Below are 12321 nucleotides of genomic sequence, written 5' to 3'. Positions count from 1 at the left end.
GGCTTCCTAGATAGATCCATGTTTGGATAAAGGAGCCAAGGCTAGGGGACAGAGACTCTAACTTAACGAGTTGCCTTCCTGGTTTACAGAGCACTCTCCCAGGAGTTGTAGCCCAGAAAGAATTTCCCAGGGTCCAACCTTCCCAGAGCGGGCTGACAAGGTTGGTCCTGTGCCCGTCTGGGTAAATGAATGCTCCCCAGAAGATCAGCCAAAGCAGCATTAATCTGAGAGACACTACACTCACTGGGACAGTGAGGCTAGTGCTTAACATGACACAGAGACAGCGTGATCTCCTTTCTGCAGCTTCTGAGCTTTTCTCCCTCTGTTAGTGATTTCAGATCTGAAATAAACATGTAAGAGACAGGCAAGGGAGGATGTAGATAGAAAGTGACTGAGCCTGTTAAATAGGGAAGAGATGTTAAAAACAAGAAAGAAAAGGGGAAAAACCTTTTGGCTCAACCTTCCAGTTTTTGGTGATCCCCAAATGCTATGTCTTTATCAACACAGTTTTACACAAGATCAGTGGCCTTCACCCTTGCTTGCACATCAGAAACTCCGAGGGGCATGCCCAGTCCACACCCAGGACTAATCACATCAGACTCTCTGAGCATGGGCTCTAGGCATCAACATGTTTTACCATCACCATCCTCTCCTACCAGTGATTCCAATATGCAGCCAAGGCTGAGAAACACTGGACTAAACTGTGGATTTGTTTAAATTCATTGATCTCCGGCATCCCTCTAACCAACTGCCTTGTCCCCTCCTCTCATACCACAAGAGAGCTGAGCTGTCCTCACAGCTCAGACTGTGATGGACGGAAGGACACCTTCTGTGTTAGTGAGTCAAAGTGTGGCACCAGGGGTCAGGAAACTATGGCCCCTGAATAGAATTGGGCCACCACCTGTTTCTCTACAGCCTGTGATTTAAGAGTAGTTCTGACATTTTTGAGTCATTGAAGAAAAAGCCAAAGAAGACTATTTTGTGACATGTGAAAATTACATGAAATTCCAATTTGAGTGCCCATAAAGTATAATGGTTATGCAGACATGCCCATTCACTTATGTATTGTATATAGTTGCTTCCATGCTCCAACAGCAGGGTGAGTAGAGACAGAGACCATATGACCCACAAGGCCAAAAACAGTAATTATCTGTACCGTTAAAGAAAAGTTGCTTGACCCCTACGTATGTGCCCAAGGTCACAGGCACAGGAACACACAGATGTGCATGCCTCCATTTAAAAATCAAACTGTTTAGAGAGGTCAGCACATCCCAAAGGAATGAATTCCTGCTATTGGGTGCATGTGTATAGAGTGAGTGAGTGAGAGAGAGAGTGTGTGTGTGTTATACTCAGGCACAAATGAACCCTCCTAGGCTCTTGGACGCTGAGTTAGGGAAGCAGAGAAATCAGGAAGAAGTGGAAATTAGGCAGTTTCTCTAGCTGCAGTTTCTTCTGAAGCCACTGGCTTTCTGGCTTTCTGTGCCTTAATTACACATATTTTCCTTCCTTTTCCTTTTTGGAGCAAGGACAAATATAAGACAATGTCTTAGGCACTCAGTGAAATTTTTGTTCAATGAATCTCAGTGCTAAATATATAAAGAACATTTATAATTCGATTTACTAAGACAAAAGCTGATTTCTTCAATGGTTTTAAAATGTTTAGGGTTTCCTTAAAGAATGTTTCCTTTAAAAAGACTCTCTAAAATAGAGGAGACAGTCACCAAGAGTAGGGGATTCTGCCTGGGTATGAGGAAAAAGAACTTAAAAACAGGTGGACAATATTTACGTCTTTTATCACGATAATAAAATCCCCATCCCATGTCTTGCTTCTAAATAATGACTCGAAGTCAGTTGGAGGAAAGGCCAGTAGCCATGAAAAATCTTGGGTGGACAAGAAATCAGGAGCAAAAAGAAAGTCAATTGCTCTCCACCACAGACACCAAGGAAAGCAAGTGTTTAGCAGAACTTACTTCTGACTAACTAAATGGAACAAGTACTTCCTCTGTTCTTAGCAGTTCAGATTTGCTAAATTCTTGTTCCACCTGGAATGCTATCTTGCTCATAAGAAAAAAGTCACCAAGGCAGCCAAAGCCATCCATATTGTGGTCCAATTTAGCTCTCCATCTCATCTCTTGTAAACCACATTTCAATTTTACACTCTAGAAACCCTGAACTATTTGTTTTCTAGCACATGGAAAACTGTTTTACGCCTCTTTTCCTTTGCACTTTCTATTCCCTTTGTCTCAAATGTTCTTACCTTTCTTCACCTGGCCAAGTCTTCCTTACCCCTCAAAATTGCTTAGGGATCATCCCCACGAAGCTTCCCTGAATCCTCTGAAAGGTTAAATACCTGTCTTCGGTTTTCCTATAGCACACAGATGTCTTTTTATCACAGTACCATATTCTTGAAATTATTTGTTTAGCCATCCCAATCTTCCCTGACAAATGGGAAGTTCATGAAGGGGTGGAAAAGTAATGTCTAAGAAATTCCACATTTACTGCTTGGCACATAGTACTAGGTCAAAAACGTTGGCAGAACTGTGTGTGAAGTTTATTTGTAGAAATAACATGCATAGGTGAGCAAGTCATCTCTCTACTCCTCAAGAAGAAGGCAGGCTATTATTGTATCTTAGCTACCCTGAGAATGTAGCATGTCACCTGATGCATCTTAGGTAACAGTGAGTAAAAGAGAAATGTATCGTATTGGAGGAGGGAAATGTGTTAAATTTAGTTCATAGAAATAGAACATTATAAGGCAGTGAATCTTCGGGAAATGATTGGAGAAATGACAACACGAAGGAGGCTTCGGGCTTACAATCCCTTGGCCACAAGAATGAGGCAAGTCAAGAACCCATTTGTAGTACAACCTAAGTGCAGTGTCAAGGGTCTGGATGAACTACTGAGTCTCCACACTGCCTCACATTATTGACATTATAATCAGAAAAGTCACATGTATGTAAAGAACATGTAAGTCAGGGGCTGAGCAACTGGTGGCCTGACAAGCTGTACCTTCAGAGGAGGTCTGAGAGCAGTCAGGGAGGGATGTCGTAGCAGACATCAGTGACCCCACTCATCTCCCCTCGGCACTCACCTCTAACCATAGAATATATATACATATATACACATATATATGTACACAATATAATGTGTATACATACATTACATATATACACACACATACATTATACATGTGTATATACATACATATATACACGTAGTGTCCCTTTTAAAAGCTAGCCTGAAATATAAGCCAAGATAGTTCATCCAGAGTCTCCGTGAGGCTGAGCAAAAACAACAATGCTAAGCTAGTTGCCTATAATCTCTAAATAATTTTGATCACTGTCTGAGAACCAGGAGTTCAGCAATCAAAAATAAAAATGATATTTTTTTAATATAAAGTTTTTGTGGGACACCATAGGGATCTACCCCAAGGGAAGTCAAAGGAAACTATTTCAAGGACAAATGCAACCAGGTTTTAAAGGCTTTTTAATCATAAAGGGAATATATGTACATTCTGGAAAATAGTGAATACAGTGATAATCTTTTGATGGTGCATAATAAATGATTTCTTTTATGCTTATTTTTTTCTGTGCAGTTTTACATCAAGTGACACTAGTTTGCAGGAATGCTATCGGGAGAAAGGTACAGGTGTGGAGAGTACCTGCATCTCAGTGAAGCACGAGGGTAGGTCTTTCTTCTCATCGCTGCCTTTCATAACGTACTAATCATGAACATGAGCCTTGACTTATGCACCACCAGGATAAAGAAAATCAAGCCTGATATGAAATGACTACAGTCTTGGCTATCCTTTTGATTTCTCTTTACTTTTGTTGACAAGGTGATAGCTCTACGCACAGGAGATGTGAGAAGCCTCCCACTGACAATGTGTTAGAGATGGTGGAACTAGAAAGAAGTGGAATGTACGGAAATTCTCTGAGGCAATTCAAATGAAAGGATTATTCATTTTTAAAAAGCAGCAAGGAACGTCTATGACACTTAGACCTTTCTTTTTCAGAAGCTTAAACAGAAAAACATCAAGAAATCAATGAAAACAATTTCTTTTCCCTGGTCTCTCCATTTGCACTGCAGCCCTGAGTCCCAAAACATCATCTCATCTGTGGAAATAACACAGAGGATTTCAACAGCTGTAATTCAGAAGAAGGGTAAGAACTTTCTATTCAACTAAAAAATATCCCCCTGGCTTTTCACGTTATATGTTAGGAGATCTCCAAGAGATACTACTTTACAGGTACCTAGAAGCACTATCTGGATGGAAATAAATCAACTTTATCCACAGGCTACCCCACTGCCCAGTCTGTATGTGTCTTACCTGTCTGAACCCGGGGCTGACTTTAAACTCCGAAAATTTTGGCCATCTAAGTCCAAGCTGTAGCTCCGCCCACTTTCAGTTTTTGGAGTTATGATTTCTCCTCTGGTTGCTGATCTGAACTTGCTAAGAAGAAATCTGAAATTATATATATATATATATTTTTTAATTTAAAAGTAAGATAAGAAATAAAGCTTTTAAAATATCATTTTAACAATATTATTTCTCAAACTTTTAGCTGTAAATAGTTCTTGTGTTTTGTTGTTGTTTTTAGTGGAGGTACTGGGGATTGAACCCAGGACCTCATGCACGCTAGGCATGCACTCTACCACTGAGCTATACCCACCCCCTCAACAGTAAATAATTTCCAATAAAGCAGACGTGGGGCTGATAAGTTCTGGGGAGTTCCCAGTGTGTCTGCAGTATAGCGTCAAAGGCAGTGGTAGAGGAGGTTAGGACATTCTCCCAAGGTCATACCTCCTGCTCGTTTTTCAGGCCTCTGTCCCTTCTAAGAAAAAGACCACTGACTTGGGAACTCAGCACTGTCACCTGAGAATGGCAAAGCATCACCGGGGCTGAGCCTGTTGACAGGATGCTGAGAAAAGGGAGCTTGAACGCACCTTGCTCAGAGAGGGGAGCTAGGATGACCCTCTGGGACAAGCCGAGGTAGTCACTTATTAGACTTCAGCTCCACGGAGAGCAGCAATTCTGTTCCTCTTGTTCCTGCCGGGTCCCCTGAGCTAACAATGATGCCTGGCACACACTAGAACCCAGCCAATTCTAGTGGAACGAGTGACTGCACCCATGTCTCTGGGGTAATAAGTTTGAACCATGGGAATAGCTCATACCAGATGAAATCCAACTGAAGGCCCGTTTCACTAAATTACTTGGAACTTAAGCAAAAATAGCTTTTCAGAAACCAAGATTCAAGTCGCGATCCAGGCTACTGAACGCCCAAAACATGAGTCTTTACAAATGTACTTTAATAAAAATCCAAAGCTATCTTCTTTTTGTGATGCTATTGGGAGAGACCGGTTTATTTACATTCTTGTGTAAGAGGGGCTTGGGGTCAGAGTGCAACAGAATAAGGGATGCCCAGGCAAAAGGCATTGTGGGAGTCCCGAGGAGTGGCAAATGGGTTTAGGCTTACGGTAGGAAGGCTCAATACATGGGACGTATGGTCACTCTAAGCTATCTTTCCCATTCATCTCCGCTAATTAACAAAGACATGGTTACTCATGAATGTTTGAGGTAAATGACATTTAGGTTTTATTTCTACTCACAGTTCAAGATTCTTAAAACAAAACAAAACAGACTTTCTGTAGAGACAGATGAAGGCTCAAGCATCAGCAGCCTCCCACACTGGCTTCTGCTGAGAGAACAAAGCAACACTACCCCAAAAGGGCCATAAAGTGACTTGGTCCAGATTAAGACTCGCTACCTCAACCACAACCACCAGCTGCCTGAGAAACGTGGAGTGCAAAACACAGAGCTGTGAGGCAGCAGCTTGCCTCCTGCTCCCCATGTCCCAGAGCCTCCCTGAATCTTGCTTCCCTGGGTGCCTCCCATGCCGAGTCTCAGCACTTGGCACGTATATTTGCTTCCTGAATTCAGTTAGTGAGGGGGCCAAATGATTTCCTCCTTAAGGAGGCCTGCGTTTTAAACAGGGGACACAATGCTTTCAGCTCAATGAAGAAAGCCTTAATCTGGATACTTCACACATCAGCACTCAGGTTGGGCAGGGAAGGGGCTGACATGCTACCACAAAGGCAGTTGTCACCTCTTTATAGACAAGACGGTTCCTAACACGAAACTTACCCAGAAGTAAAAGGAACCATCTGGTCCAAGATCAGATACATCAAATGAGAAGGAAAAAAAAAAAACCCTCTTACATGTTCAGGTCAGAGGGGACCTTTATCTCAAACCAAAGTAATTAAAACTGCATTTCCTGAGGAGAATGATGGAAGAACGCTACCTCAGTCAAGTCTCCGACCTTCTCTGGGTCACTTAAGTGACGTGAGACTTGAAAAACTAAGGAGTCGATTTCAGAAGTGACTGGACTAAAGACCAAAAATTACCCTGAAAAGGCTGCGTCTTACCCCTTTCTCCTGGGTGCATCATGGCTGGCCTTCTGCCCAGCAGGTGAAATGTCTGACTTTTCTGCATTCTGACGAGTTAGCTCTTGGCTTTGTATTTCTTCAGCTCCTCATTAAAAACAATCAGAAGACAAATTTAAATACAAAGTGGCTAGAAATGAGAGCAACTTTCTCTTCATTCACTTGCTTACGTTATCACCAGACAGAGAAGTCTAAATAATCGGCAATGATGTCCCCATCCCAAGTTTTGCAGTCACATGGTTACTTCACATCTGTTGAGTGGTCCAGATTTAAATGAGGACTAAGATCAGGACTCATCCATGGGGGATTTGCTGAGATAAGCTTTCTAGGGATGACTGCTGTGGAGGAACTAGACATCTTCCCTCTACAGATATTTTTAGGGCAGGGGAGCCTGGGTTCATGAGAACTCCAAGTCCCTAGAGGCTGAACTCTAGCGTGGGATTCTAGAAACGATATCCTGGTTTTGGAGCACATTAGCCAGACTTCCCAGGAAGGCGAGCACCTGTGTACACACCTCATGACTTGAGAGACAGTGTACACTCCAGAAGGTGCTGTGGTTTCAGTGGAGAAAGTGGCCACAGTGAACTGCTTAATTCTAACTCCACCCCACTGTCCCTCTGTGGCATCAGATCTGATGCTACCCATCTGGGAAAGTCCTTCCTTGCTGGTGCGACATCCAGAAGTGCAGGCCCTGGAGTCAGTTCCAAGCCTCCCAGCTCTATCCGCCAGATTTAAAAATAAGGGCATTTGTCTCCAGTATGTGAAAGATGAGATGCCCTAGGAACAGACCAAAAGATGCCTGCTCCACCTTTACAACGGCGTATATGAGAAATACGATCCTAAACACAAGTTTCATTCAATATTTAACCAATTAAATTGTAGTCTGGCTGCACAAAATAGCATTCTCAAGGTGGGGTATTATTTGCATTTGGTGACAGTATAATTCTTAATTGAGTGAAACTGTCCTGTGCATTTAAGACCATTGGCCATCATTAAATGCCATTAATTCCCCACCCCCGCCCAGTTATTGGGACAACCAGAAATGCCCCCCGAATTTCTAAATGCTCCCCTAGCTTGAACAGGGCGGGGTGCAGTACACAATATCACCCCTTGCTTGAGAATCACTGGATTAGAAAAAGTAACATTTAAATGAAATCTGAAATACATCCTGTTGAAAAATCAAGGATTGCTTTCACAGTGTGAATCATGTAATTCATCTGTCTTATGTCACTTTCTTAAATGTTTAGTAAAATATTGGAAGTACATTCAGGAAAAGAACTGTCTGTGATGAAGATAAACGCCTCCTCTGAAACTCATGCTACCGAGTTTTGAAATGACCTAAGGGAATCGGGAAATTTAACTGTGCTCATCTGCTACATAACAGAGGGAAGTTATCTAGCCCACCAAAGTGAAGATTAAAACAGTTTTGCTTTAGTTACCTGGACTTCTTCTTAAGATGGACTGTCGTACAACATCGGTGCCCAGAACATTGACTTGCTTGAAACGCTTTGCCTTTTCTTCAAAAAACCATTCACCAGTTACAATCCTTAGCTGCCTACTCAAGGGAAAAGAGGAGAGCATTGAAATTCAATTATTTAGCCAAATAATAAGCTCTCAAAAATCCCTAATTAAGTAAAAAATTGCCAATTATTTATAGAATCCATCTCAATCTTTGGAATATTTTATAGTGATTATCATGGCCACTATTAGTTGAACATGTACTAGGTACTAGGTACTTGCTCATTGCTCTTCATACTTAATATATTTTTACCCACATAACAACCCTGTGTAAACATTATTATCTCCATTTTATAGATCAGGAAACTGAGACTTAGAGTAATAAAATGACATGTCTCATACATAGAGCCAGGATCCCATCCCAAGCAGTCTGGCCTACAGCTCAAGTTCTTAACCACTGCATCAGTGGGTCAATAATCCTCACTGGAAACAATGGAGAACAAATGAAGGTTGTGCATTATAAAGGTGCCATGACTCTGTTTTAGAATGACACCTTGATGTACCATGATGACTGGCTTAGAGTAAAGAGAGACTGGGATAAGGAGACAGACTGGCCATGGCAACAGTCCAGGAGAGAGATGACAAGACCCAGGCTAGGGCAATGGCAAGCTAAGAGAAAGGAGGAGATAAATTAAAAATGTAGGTGGTGGAAGGGCCTGTCTGCGTTTCACAATCAATTGAACGTTGAAGGTGGGCAAGAAGGACCTTTCAACAATCATACCCATCTGCAATGGTTACACAAATCTTCACCCTAGTCACATAGGCCTATTTTCCATTCTCAGAATATGGCCCATGTTCGCCTACTACTGTCCCAACACCTCAATGCAGGATTATAATGGAAAATGAGGTTGAAATGTAGGATTAGGTCACATAATAGAAATCTTTGAATGTCAGGCTAAGGAGATGGAATGCTATTTAGGAGGCAATGAGGAACTCTGGCAGTTTTTCTAAACTTCAGGATGGATCATATAATCTCTGGAGCATTATGAAGAGGAGAAAACCAGAAGCAGGCAGACCAATTAGGAAGTTATTGCAGCAGGCAGGATAGGAAATGATGAAGATGAGTATTTGGGTATCGTGAGGGTAAGGAGTAAAAAGAAAGATAAAAGTATTTGGACCACTGAGGATGTGAACCAGCAAGATGGGTGACAAGCCTGACATGGTGGCTGAAGACAAGCAGCTGAGAGTCCATTAGAGATTTCTAGCCCTAGAGTATTATATCCATGTGATTCAGTAACTGATTGGACTTAGAAATTAACAATTGGATCCTAAACATACAAAAATCACTCCAGAAAAATATGTTAACTTGTTCTGCGCAGCAACTACCCTGAAACACACTACTTCTGAACTACTTCTGCTGCTTCCTAACAAAGGTAAGTTATATATAAAACACAGTTCCACTCCAGATTTACTCTCAAGTGGCTAGATCACCTACTGAGAAGCAAAGAATATTGGATTCGCTCCATTACTATATAAAATATACCAAGAACTAAATACTTGGATGTGTTATTTCTGGATACATCTCAAGTGATCTATAGACTTATAAATTCTAAAGATGTTGCCTTCCTGTCCCTTAATTTACTCAGTCAAATGCTAATCTAGGTACTGCTGTGATTGAACTTTGCAGAGGGAAATGAAATGACTTATCAGCTGACCTTAAAATAGGGAGATTGTCCTGGATTATCTGGGTGGCCCCATAGTAATCACTGAGTCCTTAAAAACAGAGGAAGAAAAAGAGGAAGTCGGATACTGCGATGCTGCAGAATGGGAAGTGAGAGAGATTCCAAACGTGAGAAGAGGGCTCTGAGATGCAGAAGTCCACGTGCAAGGACCAGAGAGAGAGAAGCAAAGGCTGGCTCTCAGCTAAGATGCAACAGGAAAACGGAAACCTCTTTCCTGCAAAGACTCAGAATCTGCCCACCAAAACGAGCTGGGAAGTGGAATCTTCCCAGAGCCTTCTGATATGAGCTCAGCTGACCAACACCTTGACTTCAGCCTAGTGAACCCTAAGTAGAGACACCAGCCAAGCCAACCTAGACTTCTGAGCTCCGGAACTGTCAGATCATATATTGACATTGTTTTAAGCTGCAAAATTGTGGCAATTTGTTATGGTGGCAATAGAAACAATTACAATAATTCAACACAAAAACCGATTTCTTTGAATATTCAGCTCAAGAAATGACTGGTGCAGGTTGTAAGAAGATAAATACAGAAAATTCAGAGGAACAAGAGGGCAGAGGTAGGCAAACTATGGCTTGGGGGCCAAATTCGCCCCACTACCTGTTTTGCATGGCCTACAAGCTAGGGATGGGTTTTACACTTTTAAATGGTTGGGAAAAGTCAAAAGCAGGATATTTCATGACATGTGAAAATTGTATGAATTATATTCCAAATTCAGTGTCTGTTAATAAAGTTTTATTGGAACACAGCCACGCGCGTTTATGTATTGTCTCTGGCTGCTTTTCTATGACTGCAAATTTGAGTATTTGTGGCAGAGACCACAGGGCACACAAAGTCTGACACATTTACTGTCTGGCATTTTATTTTTTAAAAAGTTCGCCAACCTCCATAATAAGGCAAAGAATTTACACAAAACGAAACAAGAACAAGGGGAATACTATAGATCAGTGATTGAAAGCCACCTGATAGTGGCATGTCAAAGTCTTAGCTCCTTTTTTTTTTTTTCTTTCTGGTATATAAGGTGAGGTGGACAGCACAGTGACAGCAGTTTCAGGTGTGACAGGGGGAAGTGGGACACACCAGGTCCACATGCCCCAGGAAATGGGCCTCTGTATCATCTTCACCATACATGCCTACAGTTGCCAACACCTAACACAAATAAGATCTTCCCAGAACTGCTAGTCATTACCTCTTACTGCTCTTGTATGAACAATAACTATAATCCTCATATTTGCTTGACTCGGACAATGGACATTTGTCATTTTACAACAGTCTCTTGGGATTATGCCTTTGCCATCATCTCAGGTCTTGGAGGTAGACGGAAGGCTTAGCAGAAGACCAGGGAACTAATACCTAGTGAGTGTGTATCATGCACCAAGTCACGTGCTAGGCACTTACACATGACATCTGTAAGCCTCACTGTAAGCCATAAAGTAGCCACATTAGTCTCAATTTGAAGATGAGGAAATCAAAGCTCACATGGGTTAAATTACTTGCCCAAAGTTATAAAAGTATTATGGCAAAAACAGGATTTGTACCAAAAGCTTGTACATTTTACAGGTGGCAAAATTGTCTGAAGAGAACTTGTAGCTGCCAGCTATGACAAGGCTTTGAATAAGGGTGAAAACCTACAGAAGCCGAGGAATAACAGGTAATATGATGGGCTGTGATTGTGTGTGTGTGTGTGCGCACGCGTGCATCTCTGTGTTTGGGGTAGTGATAGGAATAAAAGAGGGGTGAAAGAGGAAAGAAAAGAAACATGACATGCACTATGAAGTTTATATCCCTCTCTGCCACATCAATCTAATAGTTCAGAAAGACAAGGTCATACTGTGAAGAATGAGTTTGACTGAAATTAAGTACCCAGTATTCAGAATTTGCTAGGCCCTAAGTTCCTTTAACATTAAACTCCTGGGACTTCAAACTTTTACTTGAAGCTTATTTAAATGTAGTCAAGTTCTCCTCAAACTTATAGGGGGAAAACAGGCAATCTTACTCTAAAAAAGAAGACTAGTGACCAAAAGATTCATTTTCCTCCTTTATCTTCTATTAACTACTGGGGATATCTGAGATAAGATATGCTTATTAGATATGCTGAAATAAGATGAGTTTTCCTATTATTCATAAAGAAACCAATTAGAATTATTTATAAATTTATTCATTACACATCACATATTTATTGCCTTCCTATAAGTGTTAAGCCCTGTGCTAAGGTTAAGAGTACAGACGTGAATAAGACAAACAGTGACCCTGGCTTGGTGAAGATGATGGTATATATTTAATCCTTTCTTCCTTTCCAACAGGAAAAGTAAAAATAAATCCCTAGACACCTTAAGGTGAAACTGCAGAACACTACAGATAAAAAGAGCATCTTAAATGTAGCTACAGAGGGGGAAAAAACCAGATTACAATACAAAGGAATGATGCTTAGAATGACAGCTGACTTCCGATAGAAATAATGAAATCCAGAAGCCAGTGAAATGCTATCTTCAAAGTCCTGAGAGAAAATAACTATCAATCTAGAACTGTATATGCAGAGAAACCACTGTTTAGGAAAAAGGGTGAAATAAAAAGATTTTCAGTAAAATAAAAAATGAGTTAATTTACTATTAATAGAGCTTCACTAAAGGAGCTTCTAAAGCCTGTACTTCAAGAGGAGGTAAAGTAGACCTGAGACAT

At 41.2% G+C, this 12321-nt stretch overlaps 1 protein-coding gene and 1 non-coding gene across 8 annotated transcripts in view; both read right to left on the bottom strand.

Moving 5' to 3' along the window:
- Nucleotides 1-12321, bottom strand: part of SYTL5 (synaptotagmin like 5) — a 187450-nt gene that overhangs the window by 35069 nt on the left and 140060 nt on the right. For 3 of the 7 annotated variants that reach the window (XM_032474386.1, XM_032474392.1, XM_032474389.1), the window contains exons 4-6: nt 7884-8002; nt 6427-6532; nt 4331-4465 (exon numbers count right to left, since the gene is read on the bottom strand). In XM_032474386.1, coding sequence (XP_032330277.1) covers nt 4331-4465; nt 6427-6532; nt 7884-8002 — 360 coding nt within the window. The remainder of the gene's footprint in view (nt 1-4330; nt 4466-6426; nt 6533-7883; nt 8003-12321) is intronic. The other 4 variants (XM_032474387.1, XM_032474391.1, XM_032474393.1 and 1 more) reach the window with 2 other exon arrangements.
- On the bottom strand, nt 4602-4673 carry TRNAA-AGC. The gene has a single exon. It is a non-coding gene; the product is annotated as a tRNA-Ala (tRNA).

Source organism: Camelus ferus, chromosome X, assembly GCF_009834535.1.
Source record: "Camelus ferus isolate YT-003-E chromosome X, BCGSAC_Cfer_1.0, whole genome shotgun sequence".
Classification (NCBI taxonomy): domain Eukaryota; kingdom Metazoa; phylum Chordata; class Mammalia; order Artiodactyla; family Camelidae; genus Camelus; species Camelus ferus.
This window is presented reverse-complemented; position numbering and strand designations above follow the sequence as displayed.